General features: G+C 48.3%; 1 protein-coding gene and 1 pseudogene across 3 annotated transcripts in view; one reads left to right on the top strand and one right to left on the bottom strand.

Annotated features, from left to right (window-relative positions):
* The window catches only part of POLA2 (DNA polymerase alpha 2, accessory subunit), a 37,720-nt gene extending 31,019 nt beyond the window's left edge, over window positions 1-6,701 (bottom strand). The window contains exons 1-2 of one of the 3 annotated variants that reach the window (XM_066254060.1): window positions 6,284-6,348; window positions 175-307 (exon numbers count right to left, since the gene is read on the bottom strand). Coding sequence is in view for 1 of the 3 variants with exons in the window: in XM_066254059.1 (XP_066110156.1) it covers window positions 6,284-6,362 (79 nt within the window). In the remaining 2 variants the exon portion in view is untranslated. Of the gene's footprint in view, window positions 1-174; window positions 308-5,782; window positions 5,820-6,283 lie in introns of those variants that run through there. The other 2 variants (XM_066254059.1, XM_066254061.1) reach the window with 2 other exon arrangements.
* Window positions 3,140-3,695, top strand: LOC136320910 (phospholipid hydroperoxide glutathione peroxidase pseudogene; annotated as a pseudogene).
* Window positions 6,702-22,652: the final 15,951 nt, after the last annotated feature.

The raw sequence follows: 22,652 nt of genomic DNA, 5'->3' as shown, positions 1-22,652 counted from the left end.
TGTCTGTCCCTATCTGTCCCTCTTTCTGACTCTCTGTCTCTGCCACACACAAAAAAAAGAAAGAAAAGCAATCAATGAACAACTAAAGTGAAACAACTACAAATTGATGCTTCTCATCTCTCTCCTCCCTCTCTCTGTCTCTCATCAATTAAAAGAAAAAGAAAAGAACCTGACCTGTGGTGGCGCAGTGGATAAAGCATTGACCTGGAGCACTGAGGTCGCCAGTTCAGGGCCCTGGGCTTGCCTGGTCAAGGCACATATGGGAGTTGATGCTTCCTGCTCCTCCCCCCTTCTCTCTCTCTCATATCTAAAATGAATAAAGAAAGAAAGAAAAAGAAAAATAAGTAAAATGTGATTACGTGCTATGTAGAAGAGTAAAGCCAGGGAAGAGATCATGAAAATTGGGGAAGAAAGGGCTGGCAATTTTAAATACACCAATTAGGGAAGCTTCATTGAGAAGACTTTTGAGTAAAGACTTGAAGGAAATGAAGGGTTGAGTCACACAGTGTTTACGGGAAGAGCTTTCAGGCAAAAATTCTGAGGTCAAGCAAGATCAGCAAGGCCACTGTGGCTGGAATGCAGTGAGGGAGGCGACATAAGTCAGGGGGTAGCCTGACCAGGCAGTGGCGCAGTGGATAGAGTGTTGGACTGGAATGTGGAGGACCCAGGTTCAAGACCCCGAGGTCGTCAGCTTGAGTGCGGGCTCATCTGGTTTGAGCAAAGCTCACCAGGTTAGACCCAAGGTCCCTGGCTCGAGCAAGGAGTCACTGGGTCTGCTGTAGCCTCATGGTCAAGGCACATATGAGAAAGCAATCAATGAACAACTAAGGTGTCGCAATGAAAAACTAATGATTGCCTGACCTGTGGTGGCACAGTGGATAAAGCGTCCACTTGGAAATGCTGAGGTTGCCGGTTCGAAACCCTGGGCTTGCCTGGTCAGGGCACATGTGGGAGTTGATGCTTCCAGCTTCTCCCCTTATCTCTCTCTGTCTCTCCTCTCTCTCTCTGTCTCTCCCTCTCCTCTCTAAAATGAATAAATAAAAAAAATTAAAAAAAAAACAAAACTAATGATTGATGCTTCTCATCTCTCTCCATTTCTGTCTGTCTGTCCCTATCTATCCTTCTCTCTGACTCTCTCTGTCTCTGTAAAAAATAAATAGCCTGCCTGACCAGGCAGTGGCGCAGTGGATAGAGCATCGGACTGGGATGCCAAGGACCCAGGTTCGAGACCTCGGCAGGTTCGAGACCCCGAGGTCGCCAGCTTGAGCGCGGGCTCATCTGGTTTGAGCAGAAGGCTCACCAGCTTGGACCCAAGGTCGCTGGCTCCAGCAAGGGGTTACTCGGTCTACTGAAGGCCCGCGGTCAAGGCACATATGAGAAAGCAATCAATGAACAACTAAGGTGTCACAATGCGCAAGGAAAAACTAATGATTGATGCTTCTCATCTCTCTATCCCTGTCTATCCCTGTCTCTGACTCTCTGTCTCTGTTAAAAAATAAATGAATAAATAAATAAATAGCCTGACCTGAGGTGGCGCAGTGGATAAAGCCTCGACCTAGAACACTGTGGTCGCTGGTTCAAAACCCTGGGCTTGCCTGGTCAAGGCACATATGGGAGTTGATGCTTCCTGCTGCTCCTCCCTTTCTCTCTCTCTCTCTCTTTTTTGTTCTCTCTCTCTCTCTCCCCTCTCTAAAATGAATAAATAAATAATTTAAAATAAAAAAATAAATAATAAAATCTCTTTAAAAAAAAGAAGTCAGAGAGTAAAGGAGGTGCAGACTGTTGGTCACTGCAATTACCCTGGCTAGTACTACTCGGAGCAAGCTGGGAAATCGTTAGAGGGTTTGAACAGAACAGAACAAAACAAAAACTATCTGATTTCCACTGACTGAAGGGATCAAGGGCAGAATGATGAGAACCAATTAGGAGAACCATGATAAAATCCAGATGAGAGATGATGGCGGCTTGAATCAAGGTGGTGGCAGTGGAGGTGGCTAGAAGTGCTGGGACTCTGAATAGGATACATCCTAAAGGCAAAGCCAGTGGGATTTGCTGAATAGACTGAAGAAAGAAAGGAGTGGATGCAGTGTTTTCAGCCTGAGTACCTGGCAGGGCGCATCACTATTAACTGAGGTGAGGGAAAGAGCAGGAGGAACTATTGATACTTTGAGGAGAGGGAGGACATAGCAGGAATTCAGTTTTAGAAGTGTCAAGTTTGCCTGACCAGGTGGTGGCGCAGTAGATAGAGCATTGGACTGGGACCCAGTGGACCCAGGTTTGAACCCCGAGGTCTAGCTTGAGCACGGGCTCATCCGGCTTGAGCAAGACTCTTCAGCTTGAGCAAGGGGTCACTCACTCTGCTGGAGCCCCCCACATATAAGAAAGCAATCAATGAACAACTAAGGTGCCGCAATGAAGAACTGATGCTTCTTATCTCTCTCCCTTCCTGTCTGTCTGTCTCTATCTTCTGACTCTTTCTGCCTCTGTCAAAAAAAAAAAAAAGAAATACAGGGATGGCCTAGCCAGTGGTGGCACAGTGGCTAGAGGTCGACCTGGGGTGCTAAGGTTGCTGGCTTTAGAACAGGCTAGTGTGGCTTGAGCACAGGCTCACCAGCTTGTGTGTGGGATCACCAGCTTGAGTGTGGGCTCACGGACATGGTCCCACGGCTGCTGGCTTGAGCAAGGGGTCACTGGCTCTGCTGGAGCATCCCAGTCAAGGCACATATGAGAAGCAATCAATGAAAAACAAAAGTGAAGAAACTACGAGTTGATGCTTCTCATCTCTCTCCCTGTCTTTTGCTTTCTCTTACTAAAAAGAAAGAAAAAGACAAGATGTAAAGCCAGGAGACCAGGCAAGATCACCAAGAGTGTGAGATTATCTTGCGATTCAGGACAGGAGGGGGTGAATCTGCAGAGCCTGAGAAGTGGTGACAAGCAAGGTGGGAGAACAACCAGTAGTGTCTGAGAGGCTAAGAGAAAATATGTTTTAAAGGGAACGTGATGAACAATGTCAAATGTTGCTGATAATTCAAGATGCCTGAAAATTCACCAGACTTAAACCGGATGAAAGTCACTGATAGTGACCTTGGAAGCTGGTGCTTCCATGCAAGACTCTGGCCCACCTGGCCTAGCCAGCACCATGTGCTCAACCCACGGTAACAGGCGCTGTGCTCAGTCCGTGCCCGAGTTCTCAGCCAAGGACACTGAAGCACGCATAGTAACCTGGACAAGTACCTGGGCTTTGTGTGCACTGTCACCAACATGACCTCGAAAGAGGCAAAGCAGACAAAAATTATACTCAGCTCATTCACCTGCATGCCAGGTATGCCAGTACAGTTTATAGATCCTGGCTTTCCCTTGCAACCAGTTCGGGAGCCAGAAGCCAGGAGCCAGGAGCCAGGGGCTAAGGTGGGATCAAAGAGCTTATCTTATTGATGTCTATGTCAAATTCCAAACTTGATAGGCATAGCAACATGTGTGTGAATGGACATGACGCCCACCCACTTTGGAAACAGATGAAAGTACAGCCCAAGGGGCAGGGCATCCTGGGAAATGCCATCAAATGGAACCTCACCAGGTTCCTCACTGACAAGAACAGTTGCGTGGTGGAGCGGTATGGTCCCCTGGAAGAGCCCCTGATCATAGAGAAGGACCTGCCCTGCTACCTCTAGCTCCACAAGTGTGCATTTCCAATTTAAGCCCATAGCTTGCGCCCCTCCGAGCCTTCCCCCGGCACCCATAACAGTCTGTCTAGAAACCAGCCTGCTGAGGGGGCAGACCCAGGAACCGGCTTGCAGCCCCGAAGAAGGCCCCTCAGCTGATCTAGCTCACAACTCGGCACCCCCCCACATACATATTTTATTGTGGGAATAAAATATATAAATTGAAGAGAGGAAATGACATTGATGACTGAGAGAAGCAGTGTTTTTTTGTAATGGAGGAGATGAAAAAGCTGACTTTTAAGGAGAAAAAACTGAAGACAGCAACTGAACCCTTTTGAGATTTGCTGTAGTTGGAAAGGAAAGAACTGAAGTGGGAGGTGGAGTATTTTAAAAAGTAGTAATAAAAACCACATCTCGGCCCTGGCCGGTTGGCTCAGTGGTAGAGCGTCAGCCTGGCGTGCAGAAGTCCTGGGTTTGATTCCCGACCAGGGCACACAGGAGAAGCGCCCATCTGCTTCTCCACCCCTCCCCCTCTCCTTCCTCTCTGTCTCTCTCTTCCCCTCCCACAGCAGAGGCTCCATTGGAGCAAAGATGGCCCGGGCGCTAGAATGGCTCTGGATGCAACAGAGCAACGCCCCAGATGGGCAGAGCATCGCCCCCTGGTGGGCATGTGGGGTGGATCCCGGTCAGGTGCATGCAGGAGTCTGTCTGACTGCCTCCCCGTTTCCAGCTTCAGAAAAGTACAAAAAAAACCCCACAAAAAACCAAACAAAAACCCCCCACCACATCTCTATGCTATTAGGAAAACATCTTATAGAGAGAGAAATACAAAATGTATAGGAGGGGAGAATTACTAGAGTGATATCCTTAAGAAGGTGAGAAGGAAGGGATTTAGGACTCCAGTGGAGGGTGTGGTTTTTGCTAGGAACATAGAGAATTTGTTGTAATAGGACAGAAGGCAAGACAGACACAGACACAGGTAGGCAGAAAGAAGTATTGATAATAACTTATAGAAGTTTTCTAGTAGCTTTTATCCCCCCCCCCCAGCAAAACAGGAAGTAAATTCATCATCTGGGAGTGGGAAGAAAGATGTTAAAGGAGAAGGTGCAAAACGGTCACCACCTAGAAAACTTAGAGTGAACAGACCAGGTAAATATGGTATGACTGTCAGGCAATATTAAAGTCCCATTGAGGCCCTGGTCAGATAGCTTGGTTAGTTAGAGCATTGTCCAGATATGCCGAGGTTGCGGGTTTGATCCCCAGTCAGGGCACATACAGGAACAGATCGATGTTCCTGTCTCTCTAAAGTCAATTAAAAAAAAAAGTCCAATTGAGGTTAATGATTATGAATTCAAAGTCTAGAATTCCACACCCCCGCCAATCTAATCCTAGGTGAGATGGACGCCACAAGCACCTTGAGCTGAAGTCTTTACAAATTTGGTTCACACAACTAATTTCTCTTGCTTTAACTTCAAGCTCACCTAATACATTTCTTTCTTTTTAATTTTTATTCACTGATATTTAGAAAGAGAGAGAGGAAGGGGGAAGAGAGGGACACATATACACACACAGAGGCAGAGAGAAACATTGATTTGTTGTTCCACTTATTCATGCCATCATCGGTTGATTCCTGCTTGTGCCCTCCCTGACCGGGGATCAAACCCGCAACCTGGGCATGTTGGGACAACGCTCTAACCAACCGAGCTACCCGGCCAGGGCCATCACCTAATACATTGGGTTTCTCATTTAAGTCTCTTTTTAGGAAGAGAATGCATTGGACGAAAGAACTTTGAGTATTCTGGTCTCTCATGAGAAATGAACACGTTAATATTAAAAACAGAAGTTCAAAGTGTTAATGAATGTTTAAGGCAGGTGGACATTCATCCCATTTCTAAAACAGAACTCTACATCTCCCCAGACTGCTTCAAAGAAGTCCTTACTCTGCCCCAGAGCCTGACCAATACAGCGGGCCAATATGAGGCTCTGGGCTTGGAGAAAGGAGATTGGGTTCACAGACCGGCTTGGGCTGTCAACTCTCCCTGTCTGTGTCTCCATCTGTAATCAGCTGATGAGCTCCGTAAGGCCCCTTCCAAAGTTAAAATTCCATTTTAGGAACCCACCTCAAGGGACTCAGATTTGCACAGACTGCCAACAGCTTTGACGGGAGGTGATGGATCAGCAGAAACGTAAGGTGTAGACTGGAGAGGGAGGAGCCAGGAATAAAAAGCTCCGTTTCAAAATCCCCACACCTCTTGCCTTGCTGTAGAGGCTTCAACAGTTTCCAAACTTAGAGATGCCGCTGCAGCCGAGTGCGAACCTAGCCCGTCCCAATTCCACCTTTCTGAAACTGCGTTGATTTATAATTGTCCTTTATATATATATTTCCCTCCTTACTTTATATTCTTATTTTTGAGGTGGGGTCCAAGCAGTCATCTGTGAGCATTTCAAAGTCCCCATATCCCAGATCTCAAAACTCAGTTTAACTCATCTCACACTCACCGAGACGTCTGATCTAGGGGCGGTGGAGCCTGGAAGCGCTGCCCTTTGGGTCCTGGGCGACTGGGAACAGCCAGCCGAGCGCGGACCTCGGCTGGGGGCCGGGTAAGGGGCGAGGTACTCACGTTTCTCGGCCAGAGACTCCTCGCAAGTCAGGCCGAAGATCTCCAGCTCCTCAGCCACCTGCTGGGCGGACACGGTCATGGTGACCTGCGCTGGGGGCGGGGGGTCCACCCAGCTCCGACCTGAGTTCAAGAAATCCACGGGCGTGGAGATTAATCAGCAGGACGAGGTCCCTCGGATCCTTTCGCCCTCTGGAATGGACGGTGACCAAATAGCCCCAAACCTCAGGCGGTCAGAAGGCCCCAGCCGTCAGTCAAGGAGAAACACTTTTTCTAAAAAATGTCGGGGAAGCCCCCAAATGTCCTAAGGAATGGAGCAGAAATCTCGAGAAGTCGCTCTCGTGGTGGGAACGGCCTCCGTCCTAAAAGCTACCACTGAGCTGCTCAGCGGCCAGCACAGAACAGAGCAGTCGAGAAAAACCCGCCAAATGCTTTGTGCAGTGTACGCATGCGCCAGACCGGGGTTCAGCCCCACCCCTTCCCCTCCGCTTCCTTCTCCCGGTTCCCGGACTCCGCGCGCGCACGTCCGTCCGAGGGCGCGTGCGTACAAACTCCAACGCGCTCGCTCGCGCGCCCGCGCCTGGCGGTGGGTGCGCCCTCCGGCGGCTGCGCAGTGTCTCTCCTAGATCGCGGAAGCCGGGCACAGAGGCGCGTTGGTTTCAGCTCTTAACACTGAAACCGCGTCCCTGCGCCAGCCTCGAGTGCCTGTCTCCCGGGAATCGCCGGCTTGGCAATGGTCCATGACGCACGATCGTCACTCCTAAGTCCTGTGCCTTGGTGCGCAGATGCTGTTGTATACATTCCCCCGAAAGTCCCAAACGTTTTGTGCTGTACCCTGGAGAGGAAGGCGTGTCCTCCCTTCTCTGTCCTCCAGTCACCTCTGCACTTGGTTTGCCCTCGTTCATCTTAAAAGGGCAGCTTTGTTAGGGAATCTGTTTGCCATGGTTATCATTCTATTTATCATCACCTTGGTTCCAGCCGCAGTGACAGGTCGATTTCTGGATCTGGAGCATTTTGGTGAAAAAGGGGCCAATGACTTAGTTTTGCAAGTTAGGTTTGGGTGCCTTTGGGCTTACCAGGTAGAAGTACCCAGTGGACGACTGGAAGCTCGTGAGTGACAATGGCTCACTAAGAGGGAGAGAGTTTAGAGGTAAAATGAGAAGAGGGCTTTCCCTCAAATACGTCTCCTAATTCTTTGAGCCAAAATCTCCATTGGCTCAGCTTAGATCAAATAGCCTTAGGCATCACACTCAGCCACTGGGATGGTACGTAGTCTTTCTGGAAAACAGTTTGGCAACATGTATCAGGGGCGTTAAAAATGTACATTCCGGTGCCCTGGCCGGTTGGCTCAGTGGTAGAGCGTCGGCCTGGTGTGCAGGAGTCCTGGGTTTGATTCCCGGCCAGGGCACACAGGAGAAGCGCCCATCTGCTTCTCCACCCCTCCCCCTCTCCTTCCTCTCTGTCTCTCTCTTCCCCTCCCGCAGCGAGGCTCCATTGGAGCAAAGATGGCCCAGGCGCTGGGGATGGCTCCTTGGCCTCTGCCCCAGCTGCTAGAGTGGCTCTGGTCGCGACAGAGCGATCCCCGGAGGGGCAGAGCATCGCCCCCTGGTGGGCAAAGCGTCGCCCCCTGGTGGGCGTGCCGGGTGGATCCCGGTCAGGCGCATGCGGGAGTCTGTCTGTCTCCCGGTTTCCAGCTTCAGAAAAATACAAAAAAAAAAAAAAAAAAAAAAGTACATTCCTCCTTGACTTAGCATTTCTTTTATGTACAAAGGCAAAATTTTATGTACAAAGATGTTTGTTGTGGTCTTATTTATATTATTTAAAAAAATAATAAAGAAAGGAAACTGAACATCGAGAGGTAGGTACTAATTAAGGAAAGTATGGGATTTTACCAAAGCAGAGATTCTCAAGACTGCCAAGGAGGCCAAAGACTCTTAGGCGACATCTCAGGGCGTGAGATGAAGAGACAAGGACCGGCCAACGTGAGAGCAGAGCGTCCTGGCCTCAGTGGGGCAGTGTGGAGCTGGCTGTAGCCTGCATATTAACCATGGTAGGGAGTGGGGGGTAGCGTTCCAGGAAGGGAAAACCTCTTACTCTTTCCCGAAACCTCCTCCTGGTAGGAACCAAGGGTAGAGGGTGGGCACAGTGCATCTGGGTACAGACAATATAGGATTTATTATTAGCTTTCTATTGCCATGCAATAATTTATCACAAACTTAGTGACTTAAAACAATACCGATTTATTAGTCCACAGTTCTGCAGGTCAGAAGTGTAAGCACAGCATGTCTGGGTTCTCCGGTCAGCAAGGCTGAAATCAGGATGTTGGCCAGTTTCCTTTCTAGCAGTTTCTTCCACAGCCAGAGAAACTCTGTTTTTGTTTGTTTCTTTGTTTTTTAATTGATTTGAGAGAGAGAGAGAGAGAGAGAGAGAGAGAGAAGGGGGGAGCGGAGCAGGAAGCGCCAGCTCTTAGTAGTTGCTTCTCCTATGTGCCCTGAGTATGTGCCGTGACCAGGTAAGCTCGGGGTTTCAAACTGGCGACCTTAGCGTTCTAGGTCGCATTCTAGGTCGCTGCTCTATCCACTACACCACCACAGGTCAGGTGAAACTCTGTCTTTAAAAGGCCCATGCTTTAGAACAGGTCTACCCAGATAATGTCCCTTTCTCAGAGGTGGATTAAGGTCGGTTGAGGCCCCGAGTGCAAAAGAAAATATTGGACCCCATTAAAAAAAAAAAAAAAAAAAAAAAAAAAAAAAGCGCCCTGGCCGTCCAGTTGGCTCAGTGGTAGAGCGTCAGCCTGGCGTGCGGGAGTCCCGGGTTTGATTCTCGGCCAGGGCACACAGGAGAAGCGCCCATCTGCTTCTCCACCCCTCCCTCTCTCCTTCCTCTCTGTCTCTCTCTTCCCCTCCCGCAGCCAAGGCTCCACTGGAGCAAAGTTTGCCCGGGCACTGAGGATGGCTCTGTGGCCTCTGCCTCAGGCGCTAGAATGGCTTTGATTGCGGCAGAGCAATGCCCCAAGATGGGCAGAGCATCGCCCCCTGGTGGGCATGCCGGGTGGATCCTGGTTGGGCGCATGCGGGATTCTTTCTGACTGCCTCCCCATTTCCAGCTTCAGAAAAATACAAAAAAAAAAAAAAAAAAAAAAAGCAAAAAAGATAGGGGCCTGACCCGGCGGTGGCACAGTGGATAGAACGTCGGACTGGGATGCGGAAGGGCCCAGGTTTGAGACCCCGAGGTCGCCAGCTTGAGTGCGGGCTCATCTGGTTTGAGGAAAGGCCCACCAGCTTGAACCCAAGGTCGCTGGCTCCAGCAAGGGGTTACTCGGTCTGCTGAAGGCCCGCGGTCAAGGCACATATGAGAGGGCAATCAATGAACAACTAAGGTGTCGCAATGAAAAACTAATGATTGATGCTTCTCATTTCTCTCCATTCCTGTCTGTCTGTCCCTGTCTATCCCTCTCTCTGACTCACTCTCTATCTCTGTAAAAAATAATTAATTAATTAATTAAAAAATTTTAAAAAAAGTGTAAAGTTGGGGTTTTGCAGCGCCTTCAGAAGTTGGGGCCCGGGGCGAGTGCCCTGTGTGCGCCCGCCGTTAAATCCGCCTCTGCCCTTCCTTAAGGCCAAATGATTTGGGACTGTAGTTATATCTGCAAGATTCTTTCGCAGCAGTGCCTAGATTAGTATGAAGAGGGCACTTTTTTTTTTAATTGGGTGACATTGGTTAATAAAACCATACAAGTTTCAACTGTACAACTCACTAAAACATCATCTGCATACTGCATTATGCACTCATAGCCCTAAGTAGCCTCTTTCCAATTCTCATTTACTGTTGTTCGTGTCTATGTGTCATAGATATATATATTTTTTTCTTAATCCCTTTACCTTTTTTACCCAGACCCCTAAGTCCCTCCCCTCTGATTGCTGTCAGTCTGTTCTATGTATCTATGCCTCTGTTTCTATTTTGTTTGTTAAATGATTTTGTTCGTTAATTTTATTTATTTACTTATTTTGTGACAGAGACGGAGAGAGTCAGAGAGAGGGACAGACAGGAAGGGAGAGAGATGAGAAGCATCAATTCTTCGTTGCGGCAACTTAGTTGTTCGTTGATTGCTTTCTCATATGTGCCTTGACTGGGGGCTACAGCAAACTGAATGACCCCTTGCTTGAGCCAGGGACCTAGGGCTCAAGCTGGTGAGCCTTGCTCAAACCAGATGAGCCTGCGCTCATGCTGGCAACCTTGGGGTCTCGAACCTGGGTCCTCCGCATCCCAGTCCTGACGTTCTCTACTGCGTCACTGCCCGGTCAGCCTATTTTGTTCATTAGATTCCACATATAAGTGAAATCCCATGGTATTTGCCTTTCCCTAACTGGCTTTGTTCACTTAGCATGTTAGAGGGCACTGCCTTAACATGAAAAGACATCGCCCCAATAGAGCCCAACAAAGAAGAATAAAACCCAAAAGGTGATGTTATTGAAACAAAAGGATCTATTTTGAAATATGTAATGCCTTCAATATAATAATTACTAAAAATAATGTTGTATAGAGGAGGGGGAGTTAAAGAATTACCTGCTCTGGCCCTGGCCGGTTGGCTCAGCGGTAGAACGTCGGCCTGGCATGCAGGAGTCCCGGGTTCGATTCCCGGCCAGGGCACACAGGAGAAGCGCCCATCTGCTTCTCCACCCCTCCCCCTCTCCTTCCTCTCTGTCTCTCTCTTCCCCTCCGGCAGCCAAGGCTCCATTGGAGGAAAGATGACCTGGGCGCTGGGGATGGCTCTGTGGTCTCTGCCTCAGGCGCTAGAATGGCTCTGGATGCAACAGAGCGACGCCCCAGAGGGGCAGAACATCGCTCCCTGGTGGGCATGCCGGGTGGATCCCGGTCAGGCGCATGCGGGAGTCTGTCTGACTGCCTCCCCGTTTCCAGCTTCGGAAAAATGAAAAAAAAGAAAAAAAAAAAAGAATTACCTGCTCTGACTGTCAAATAGTCTAGGTATGACACCAGCCCTCTTCCCTCTTTCTGTCCTTTTCTGAATTATTTGTTGCCTGTTATTGTCTGGGGTGGGTGCTGTGGGTTGGTAGACTGGCTCAGGTCTCTTGTAGAAAGCTGTCAAGAGCATGTCGAGACCCTCTCTCTAGAATGTGAAATTATGTGTCATGTATTGTACTCAGATAACAGAAAACATCTCATTCCACATCCTGTTACAAATGCTTCGTGACCATTTGGATTTCCTCTTCTGCAACTTGTATATTTAGAAATCTTTTTATCTTTGCCTTTTCTTACAAAACACCAGGAACTCTTTGTAGATCATAGACCAGATGTCAATTTGACCATTGGCAAGTTAGGAATAGTTTATACATTTTTAAATAGCTGAAAAAAAATCAGAAGAATATTATATTTGATGTATGGAAATGATAGAAATTAAAATTTCAGTATCCATAAAACTTTATTGGAACACAGCCATGCTCATTTGTTTATGGATTGTATATTGTTGAATCTGTGCTACAAAGACAAAATTGAATAGTTACAACAGAAACCTTACTGCCATTGAGTTTCAAATATTTACTATCTGGCCCTTTATAAAAAATGTTTGGGGCTTGACCTGTGGTGGCGCAGTGGATCAAGTGTCGACCTGGAATGATGACATTGCTGGTTCAAAACCCTGGGCTTGCCCGGTCAAGGCACATATGGGAGTTGATGCTTCCTGCTCCTCCCCCCTCCTCCCTCTCTCTCTCTTTCTCTCTCTCTCTCCTCTCACATGAAAAAAAAATAATAATAATTTTAAAAAATGTTTGGCCTGACCAGGAGGTGGCGTAGTGGATACAGCATCGGATTGGGATGTGGGGTACCCAGATTCGAGACCCCGAGGTCGCCAGCTTGAGCGCAGGCTCATCTGGTTTGAGCAAGGCTCACCAGCTTGAGCCTAAGGTTGCTGGCTCGAGCAGGGGTCACTCGGTCTGCTATAGCTCCTGGTCAAGGCACATATGAGAAAGCAATCAATGAACAACTAAGGAGCCGCAACGAAGAATTATTTCTCATCTCTCTCCCTTCCCGTCTGTCTGTCCCTATCCGTCCCTCTCTCTGACTCTCTCTGTCTCTGCCATAAATAAATAAATACATAAATAAAATAATAAAAAATGTTTGCATCTGATGAAGTATCAACCTGGAATTCTGAGGTTGCTGGTTCGCAGCCTAGGGCTTGCCCGGTTCTAAGGCACTGTTCCTTCTCCCACCCCTCTCTCTCTCTCTTTCTCTCCTCTCCTCTCTCTAAAATCATAAATCAAATCAGAACAAAAGAAAGAAAGAAAGAAAGAAAGAAAGAAAGAAAGAAAGAAAGAAAGAAAGAAAGAAGGAAAGAAAGAAAATGTTTGCAGGGCCCTGCTATAGGGTCAATGCTGGATGTGGCCCTTGCCCCTTACCACATGGCACCTGGGTCACAGATGCTGACTGTGGGCCATGACACAGAGGGCAGAGAGGGTGGTAGAACTGCAACTAAGGTTTTACTAAGAACAGTGGAACTGAATCCCCAGATACATATCAAGGTGGGACCACACAGAATGGCACGTACCCTTCCCTCTACCCCTTACTCACCTGCTTAGTTGCATTATCGAGTTTCACTTGAGTAACTGCCCAGGGCTTAGCTATTTAAACTGTAACCCCACTCTGTGGGGTGTGGAGCTTGTCCCAACCTGCCACCATTGGTGCTGCCCCTGTATGTAAGTAATAAATGCTATGTCTGCTCCACCTGGTCCTCCTTGTGGTTTCTTTGGGATCCTGCACCAACACCACATTGAGTTTCCAGACCAAGACCTGCGTTACACCTGCCATAAACAATACCATTATCAGATGTGCTGCAGACATATTTTTCCGAACTTATCCTTTAACTGTAGTTTCTTCCACTAAAGTTTTACAGTTTTTAGACCTATCTTTTCCTTTATGGATTTTTGGTTTCCTGCTCTCTTAATAAGGCCTCTCTAACCGTATGTAAATATTCTTCTAAATTTTGTTTTAGTAATTTAATTGCTTTACTTTCTTTTTTTTTTTTTTGTATTTTTCCAAAGCTGGAAACAGGGAGGCAGTCAGACAGAGTCCCGCATGCACCCAACCAGGATCCACCCAGCATGCCCACCATGGGGTGATGCTCTGCCCATCTAGGGCATTGCTCCATTGCAACCAGAGCCATTCTAGCGCCTGAGGCAGAGGCCATGGAGCCATCCTTAATGCCCGGGCCAACTTTGCTCCAATGGAATCCTGACTGCGGGAGGGGAAGAGAGAGACAGAGAGGAAGGAGAGGGGGAGGGGTGGAGAAGCAGATGGGCGCCTCTCCTGTGTGCCCTGGCTGGGAATCGAACCCAGGACTCCTGCACGCCAGGCCGATGCTCTACCACTGAGCCAACCGGCCAGGGCCTAATTGCTTTACATTTTAATTTAGATATCTCATCCACTTGCATTTAAATTTATTTATGATGTGAGGAAGGATTTAGTTTTCTTTTCTTCCAGATAAACAGCCAATATGTCAGTGATACTTAGTAAATAAAACATTCTCTCACCCTAACCGGATATCTCAGTTGGTTAGAGCATCGTCCTGAAGCACTGAGGTTGTCAGTTCTATCCCCAGTCAGTGCACATACAGGAACAGCTCGATGTTTCTGTCCCATTCTCCCTTCCTTTCTCACTAAAATCAATAAATAAAAATTAAAAAAGAAATTTCCAACTGAATTTAACTGGATCTTTTCATATATTAAGTCCCCATAAATACTTAGATATATTTCTGGATTTTTAGGTTCTATTCTGCTGATTTATTTATTGCCTTTCTGTGTAAATATAGTAATGTTTTGATAATAGTATACATCAAGTAGGTTTTATATCTGTAACATACAGCCAAATATCAGAATCACAGTGGCTTGGACAGAATAAAAGTTTATTAGTCTGTCAGATAAAATAATTTTAATTATTAATTAAAATAAAGTGATCCTATTCATCAAAGACTGGATCCTTGCATCTTTTTGCTCCACAATCCTCAAATTGGTTTTAAGGTCACCTCAGAGTCCAAAATGGCTTCTGAAATTTCAGCCATCACATTCATATTTCGAGTAAGAGGAAGAGGCGGGTATAAAAAAGACTTTTCCAAGCCTTCTATTTCTCTTTGAAAGAATTATTCTAGAAATTCTTCCTGACAAGTTTTATTTATTTATTTATTTATTTATTTATTTTTATTTAATTATTTTATTCAGTGAGAGGAGGAGAAGCAGAGAGACACATCTGCATGTGCCTACCAGAATTCACCCAGCAAGCCTACTAGGGGGTGAGGATCTACCCATCTGGAGCTTTGCTCTATTGCTTAGCAACCTAGCTCTTCTTAGTGCCTGAGATGGAGGCCATGGAGCCATCTTCAGTGGGTTCAATGGATCTGTGGCTGCAGGAGGGTTAGAGAGAGAGAGAGAAAAAAAGAAGTGAGAGGGAGAGGGTTGGAGAAGTAGATGGTTGCTTCTCCTGTGTGTCCTGATCCCTGACTGGGAATAGAACCCGGGACATTGACACACCGGGATGATGCTCTACCACTGAGCCAACCAACCAGGGCCACTGACAACTTTTAGATTCAGTAAATTGCACATGATTGAATTACTGTTGGGTAAACAAACATTTTTTTACTTTGCTCGCTTGTATTGGGGCAGAACCCTGTCTGTATAGTTTAGGGCAGTGGTCCCCAATCTTTTTTGGACAACGGACCAGTTTAATATCAGAAAATATTTTCATGGACTGGCCTTTAGGGTAGGATGGATAAATGTATCACGTGACCAAGACAAGTGTCAAGAGTGAGTCTTAGACGGATGTAACAGAGGGAATCTGGTCATTTTTTAAAAATAAAACATCAGCCCTGGCCGGATGGCTCAGTGGTAGAGCGTCGGCCTGGCGTGCAGGAGTCCTGGGTTCGATTCTCAGCCAGGGCACACAGGAGAAGCGACCATCTGCTTCTCCACCCCTCCCCCTCTCCTTCCTCTCTGCCTCTCTCTCTTCCCCTCCCACAGCCAAGGCTCCATTGGAGCTAAGTTGGTGCAGGCGCTGAGGATGCCTCTATGGCCTTGGCCTCAGGTGCTAGAATGGCTCTGGTTGCAACAGAGCAGCACCCCAGATGGGCAGAGCATCACTCACTGGTAGGCATGCCGGGTGGATCCCAGTCGGGAGCATGTGGGAGTCTGTCAGACTGCATCCCCGTTTCCAACTTCAGAAAAATACAAAAATAAATAAATAAATAAATAAATAAATAAATAAATAAATAAAACATCATTCAGACTTAAATATAAATAAAACAGAAATAATGTAAGTTATTTATTCTTTCTCTGCGGACTGGTACCAAATGCCCCACGGACACCGGTACCAGTCCGCGGCCGAGGGATTGGGGACCACTGGTTTAGGGAAGGCTGCTCATGCTTGACCTCAGGGCAGCAGATTGCAAATTGAGGATTGCCTTCCTGCTTGGGAGGGGCCATTGTTTGCTATTGTTTGTTGGAGAAGGGTTTTTTCCCCCAGCCTGTTTTGCAGAGAGTGCAGAGAGAGAGAGAGAGAGAGAGAGAGAGAAAGGGTGCAATGCTCGGCCCCTCTGGAGCCATTCTAGTGCCTGAGGTGGAGGCCATGGAGCCATCCTCAGCATCCGGGCCAACTTTGCTCCAATGGAGCCTTGGCTGTGGGAAGGAAAGAGAGAAACAGAGAGGAAGGAGAAGGGGAAGGGTGGAGAGCAGATGGATACTTCTTCTGTGTGCCCTGGCTGGAAATCAAATCTGGGACTTGCACATGCAGGACCGATGCTCTACCGCTGAGCCAACCACCCAGAGCCTGGATTTACTTTAAAAATTTGGAAAAATTGTCCCTGGCCGGTTGACTCAATGGTAGAGCGTCAGCCTGGAATGTGGGAGTCCTGGGTTCGATCCCCGGCCAGGGCACACAGGAGAAGCGCCCATCTGCTTCTCCACCCCTCCCCCTCTCCTTCCCCTCTGTCTCTCTCTTCCCCTCCTGCAGCCAGGGCTCCATTGGAGCAAAGTTTGCCCGGGCGCTGAGGATGGCTTCATGGCCTCTGCCTCAGGCGCTAGAATGGCTCTGGTCGCAACAGAGCAACAACTCCAGAGGGACAGAGCATCGACCCCTGGTGGGCATGCCGGGTGGATCCCGGTCGGGCGCATGCGGGAGTCTGTCTGACTATCTCTCCCCGTTTCCAACTTCAGAAAAATACAAAAAAAAAAAAAAAAGAAAAGAAAGAAAAATTTTATTTTTTTACAGAGACAGAGAGAGAGATAGACAGGGACAGACAGGAACAGAGAGATGAGAAGCATCAATCATTACCTCTTCGTTGGGCATTGTGACTTCTTAGTTGTTCATTGATTGCTTTCTATTATGTGCCTAGACCGCAGGCCTTCAGCAGACCGAGTAACCCCCTGCTGGAGCCAGCGACCCTGGGTCCAAGCTGGTGAACTTTTTGCTCAAACCAGATGAGCCCGCGCTCAAGCTGGCGACTTGGGGTCTCAAACCTGGGTCCTTCCACATTCCAGTCCAATGCTCTATCCACTGTACCACCGCCTGGTCAGGGAAAAAATTGAAAAATTTGCTTCAAACAGACATTAAGGCATTTATCAGTTCTTAGTGGGGGTTTTTTGTTTGTTTGTTTTTTTACAATGACAGAGAGTGAGTCAGAGAGAGGGATAGATAGGGACAGACAGACAGGAACGGAGAGAGATGAGAAGCATCAATCATCATTTTTTTGTTGCGACACCTTAGTTGTTCATTGATTGCTTTCTCATATGTGCCTTGACCGTGGGGCTACAGCAGACCGAGTAACCCCTTGCTCAAGCTAGCAACCTTGGGTCCAAGCTGGTGAGCTTTGCTCAAACCAGATGAGCCCATGCTCAAGCTGACGACCTTGAGGTCTTGAACCTGGATCCTCCACATCCCAGTCCGATACTCTATCCACTGCACCACCTCCCGGTCAGGCCAGTTCTTACTTTTTACCTGTTTACATCAATTTAGGCAAAAATTTGGTAAGAGAATAAACTGTCAGCACTGTGGTAAAACAAAGTGACTACAGAGATACCTTTGTTATTTGTCACAGGTTTTTCTGAATAGTGAGGTATCTGTAACAAGCAAGCATTTCCCCCTTAACTGCCTGAGCTGCACGGTCCCGAGGTGGCTCTGCAATCCACACTTGGCTTCCCCACTTGGCTTCTCCCGTGCCCCTTCTCCTTGCCTGTTCCACGGCCTGCTCAGAATAACGCCTTCCTGGGAAAAGGTCTGGCTTTATACAGACAAGCCCAGCTTCCTAATTGGAGAGGCTCAGTGCAAAACAAAAATGCAGGGCTCCCTGTTCAAAATGATTAAGAATTTCAGCCCTGGCCGGTTGGCTCAGCGGTAGAGCGTCGGCCTAGCGTGCGGAGGACCCGGGTTCGATTCCCGGCCAGGGCACACAGGAGAAGCGCCCATTTGCTTCTTCACCCCTCCGCTGCGTCTCCCTCTCTGTCTCTCTCTTCCCCTCCCGCAGCCGGGGCTCCATTGGAGCAGAGATGGCCCGGGCGCTGGGGATGGCTCTGTGGCCTGTGCCTCAGGCGCTAGAGTGGCTCTGGTCGCAACATGGCGACCCCCAGGATGGGCAGAGCATCGCCCCCTGGTGGGCAGAGCGTTGCCCCTGGTGGGCGTGCTGGGTGGATCCCGGTCAGGCGCCTGCGGGAGTCTGTCTGACTGTCTCTCCCCGTTTCCAGCTTCAGAAAAATACAAAAAAAAAACCAAAAAAGAAAAAACAAACTAAGCCTTAGGCTATAACAACGACCCTTCCTTTTTACAGCCTGTCCCCCACACCCAATGCAAACTATAAGCGAGTAAACATATATCATATTTAAAAACTTATTTGACCAACACCCAGCTAATGGCAGAGGTTCCCTTTGCTTGAAACCAGCACTGGCCAGGACCACCTGGGCTTGCTCTCCTTTGCTTGACTTGGGCTTCTCAACTGCACCGTTTCTGTTTGATGGGTCTACATATATTAAAATCTCACCAATTCCAGGGCCTGAGCTGTGGTGGCACAGTGGATAAAGCGTCAACCTGGAATGCTGAGGTTGTTGGTTCAAAACCCTGGGTTTGCCTGGTCAGGACACGTGGGAGTTGATGTTTCCTGCTCCTCCGTCCCCTTCTCTCTCTCTTTTCTCTCTAAAATGAATAGATAAAATGTTTTTTAGAAACCTCACCAATTCCTGAGACCTGCTGCCCCGAAGAAGTGGAGGAGTGTGCTAGGAAATGCCCTGCTGGGGAACCAGGAGGCTTGGCTGGGTTCTCTTTCCAGGTAGGGCTGGGTGTTGGCTATCACAACTGACCTTGGGTTGCCCTTGAGTGCTTGCTGAAGAGAGAAGTGGCCCTGGGGCCTGCCAGCCGATGAAAGTCTGTCCTGAAGAGATAACAATGGTAGCATTATTTAATATAAGCTGTGGTTTTGGTGTGTTTTTTTTTTCATTTTTATTTTATTTTAAAAAATTTTGCATAGTCATCCTTTCTTGCATAGAACTGTTCTAGAAACTTCCATCTAAAAATAATAGGGCCTGACCAGGTGGTGGCGCAGTGGATAGAGTGTCAGATTGGGATGCGGAGGACCCAGGTTCAAGACCCCAAGGTCGCCAGCTTGAGTGTGGGCTCATCTGGTTTGGGCAAAGCTCACCAGCTTGGACCCAAGGTCGCTGGCTCCAGCGAGGGGTTACTCGGTCTGCTGAAGGCCCGCGGTCAAGGCACATATAAGAAAGCAATCAGTGAACAACTAAGTTGTTGCAATGAAAAACTGATGATTGATGCTTCTCATCTCTCTTCGTTCCTGTCTGTCTGTCCCTATCTATCCCTCTCTCTGACTCTCTGCCTCTGTAAAAAAAAAAAAAAAAAAAGTAGTAGGAAATCATTACAGAGAAGTCATATTCTTCATACATTACCTTATTTGTTAAAAGTAATCAGGTCTTATTAGGAGAGGTGTCCCCTAAATGAAAGGGGTTTTATGCCCAGTGCTTCTTCAACAGTTGGACTCTAACGTCCCAACAGTGATGATCACCTGCTCAGAGAGGACTGAAGAGGAAGGTTCTAAAGCAGGGTGACGGTGGAGATGTTCTAGATCTGTGCTGTCCCTATCGTACACGTGGCTGTCGAGCACTTGGAACGTGGCTAGTTAAACTGAGGAACTGACTTTTACATTTTACTTATATATATTTTTTTGGATTTTTCTGAAGTTGGAAACGGGGAAGCAGTCAGACAGACTCCCGCATGCGCCCGACTGGGATCCACCCGGCACGCCCACCAGGGGGCAATGCTCTGCCCATCTGGGGCATTGCTCTGTTGCAACCAGAGCCATTCTAGCGCCCGAGGCAGAGGCCATAGAGCCATCCTCAGCGCCTGGGGCAACTTTGCTCCAATGGAGCTTTGGCTGCAGGTGGGGAAGAGAGAGACAGAGAGGAAGGAGAGGGGGAGGGGTGGAGAAGCAGATGAGTGCTTGCTGGAGCCAGCGATCTTGGATCCAAGCTGGTGAGCTTTTTGCTCAAACCAGATGAGCCTGCACTCAAGCTAGTGACCTCGTGGTCTTGAACCTGGGTCCTGGGTATCCCAGTCTGACACTCTATCCACTGCGCCACCGCCTGGTCAGGCAACTAAGGCTTAGTTTTTTGTTTTTTTTTTTCTGAAGCTGGAAACAGGGAGAGACAGTCAGACAGACTTCCGCATGCGCCCGACCGGGATCCACCCGGCACGCCCACCATGGGGCGATGCTCTGCCCACCAGGGGGCGATGCTCTGCCCATCCTGGGCGTCACCATGTTGCGACCAGAGCCACTCTAGCGCCTGAGGCAGAGGCCACAGAGCCATCCCCAGCGCCCGGGCCATCTTTGCTCCAATGGAGCCTTGGCTGCGGGAGGGGAAGAGAGAGACAGAGAGGAAAGCGCGGCAGAGGGGTGGAGAAGCAAATGGGCGCTTCTCCTGTGTGCCCTGGCCGGGAATCGAACCCGGGTCCTCCGCACGCTAGGCCGACGCTCTACCGCTGAGCCAACCGGCCAGGGCAAGGCTTAGTTTTAAGACTAAGCTTTTCCCCACACTCTTGACTATTGCATGATAGAGGGTGGTGCACTCTTATGAGGAATCCCATTATGCCTCAGATAAGTGGCTTTGTATCAAAGACTTCTTTGTTTGTATATTGAATTAAAGGTTTTGATTTCTACACTATAAAATAGGGCAGAAGAGCCCATGCTGGAGAGGAGAGCAGAAAAAGGCCATGTGGAGGAAAGGAGAGCAGCCAAGATGGTGGAGTGCTGAAGGAGAAGCCAATTTTTGCAGAGTTTGTGCAGAGAGAAGGAGATGGGGAACAGAGGTGAATAAGGCTGGTGAGGTACAAACCTTTGATCCTAGGAAACTTGGATAAGTCAGTGGCTTTGGGAGCCCTGAATGGAAAGGGAAGTGTTTTCCCACTGTGTGTATTTCTTGCACACTGGGTGCAAGCTAGAATTAAAGCTAATGGCCCACCAGTTCTTGGCTTCGATGTTTCATTACCATCTGTCTGAATCAAACCTGAACCTGCATGGGCCAGGCAGCTATGATGGTGGCCGTGGCTACTGGCCTTACAGTTGTCACCTCCTTTTTCTTTTTAAATTGATTGATTTTTTAGAGAGAGAGAGGATGGGAGAGAGAGAAAGAGAGAGAGAGAGAGAGAGACAGGAACACTGATCTTTTCCTGTTTGTGCCCTTACCAGGTGTTGAATCAGCAACCTCTGTGCTTCAGGATGAAGCTCTAACCAACCGAGCTCTCTGGCCAGGGCTGGGGCTGTCACCTCTCCGACATGATTACTATCATCAATATCCATAATTACCCAAATCCAGAGAGTATAGTAGCTGCAAAAGAAGCACCAAGTTAGAGTTCCCACCCCCACCCTCTGTTCTGCTACTTGCGATTCCAGCGACCTGGTTGCCCTGGGTAGGCACGGGAAGGAAAGAGTAGAGTGAGATGGGTTCATTATGTGGTTTGGTCTCTTCCAGCCAGTCTGGGACTCCTCGTCCCACCCCCTACCCCACAGCTTCATAATTAAACATGCTATTTAAGAGGGGATACCCTCTTGGGGGAACTGCCCACTTCAGAGCCCACACTGGCAGTGTGCCACCCGTGCCGCCAGGCACAGGGCTCCAGCCAGCCTGTGGTCTTTTTCAGTTTCTCCTTTAAAGTCCATCTTTCAGTGGCACCTGCTTCCTGGCAGCACAGGTCAGTTTGATCCGCATGGTGATTCCACTGATGTTACATGTGGGTCATGAATGGGGGTTTGTGGGCCTCGTGCAATCTTCCAGTCCTCCCCGGGCCAGGCACAAGGCCACACTGCCATGGGTCGGTGCAGATGTAGCCAGGCACATCCAGGGCTGCTATCCAGGGCAAGCCCCACAGGCAGCACCTCTGCCCACTAAGCAGAGTTCTCTGTTCCAGGTACAGTGGTCAGCAGCGGAGGCCCAGGACACTATCAGCTGTATCATTCGCCTTAGCTGACCTTGCCGGGCCTGGCAATCTCTGATATATAGAAGCCCCCGGGCCCTTTGGCAGCCATCTCCCTGTAGCCATAAGGCCCAGTGATACTTAATGAGAAACTTAGAGATACCTGGAAGATTGTTGTCAAAGGCTCTTGAAAACGAATGCACCGGCTGGTCGGTGTCTTAGGATGCAAAGGTAAAGAAGTCTGGAGGCTGGCTATTTGCCAGTTACCAGAAAGATTATTATGAGGAATACCAGCCAAGTGGAGCCCGTTCAGACACTGGGCTGTGTATCATCGGGAACTTGCCTTCACTTAACAGTTTCTGGCCAGTGCTATTTGCTAAGGATGAGAATAGTCAAAGGCTTTGTGGTTTTACCCTGTAGAAGACTGTGACCTGTAGCCTCTATTTGTGCTCATGTAGGAAACTTTATTGTCAGAATGTGTGCTATAGAAAATCAAGTTTGTTCATGTAAAGGTATGCATTTCCTTTTTCCTGGGAAATCAGCTTACTAATCCCATGGTAACTCACCCCATCTGGGATATCACAATATTGTTATAATTGACCCTACCTACTGGGTTAAGTTGTGTAAATTTGTTTGCTGATTAGGAAAACTATTTCTAGACAGTGGTTCTCAATCCCAACTAAAAATGTCAGAGTTCTGCCTGACCTGTGATGGCGCAGTGGATAAAGCATCGACCTGGAACTCTGAGGTCACCAGGTCAAATTCCCAGGCCTGCCTGGTCAAGACACATATGAGAAGTGACTGTGAGCTGCTTCCCGCTCCTCCCCCTTTCTCTCTCACTCTCTTTTCTAAAAAAAAAAAGAAAGAAAAATCAGAATTCTTGGAAGTGGGCCTCAGCACTGGT

The sequence above is a fragment of the Saccopteryx bilineata genome, chromosome 1 (assembly GCF_036850765.1).
Source record: "Saccopteryx bilineata isolate mSacBil1 chromosome 1, mSacBil1_pri_phased_curated, whole genome shotgun sequence".
Taxonomy (NCBI): Eukaryota; Metazoa; Chordata; class Mammalia; order Chiroptera; family Emballonuridae; genus Saccopteryx; species Saccopteryx bilineata.
The sequence above is the reverse complement of the archived record's forward strand: the minus strand, read 5'-3'. Positions and strand labels throughout refer to the sequence as shown.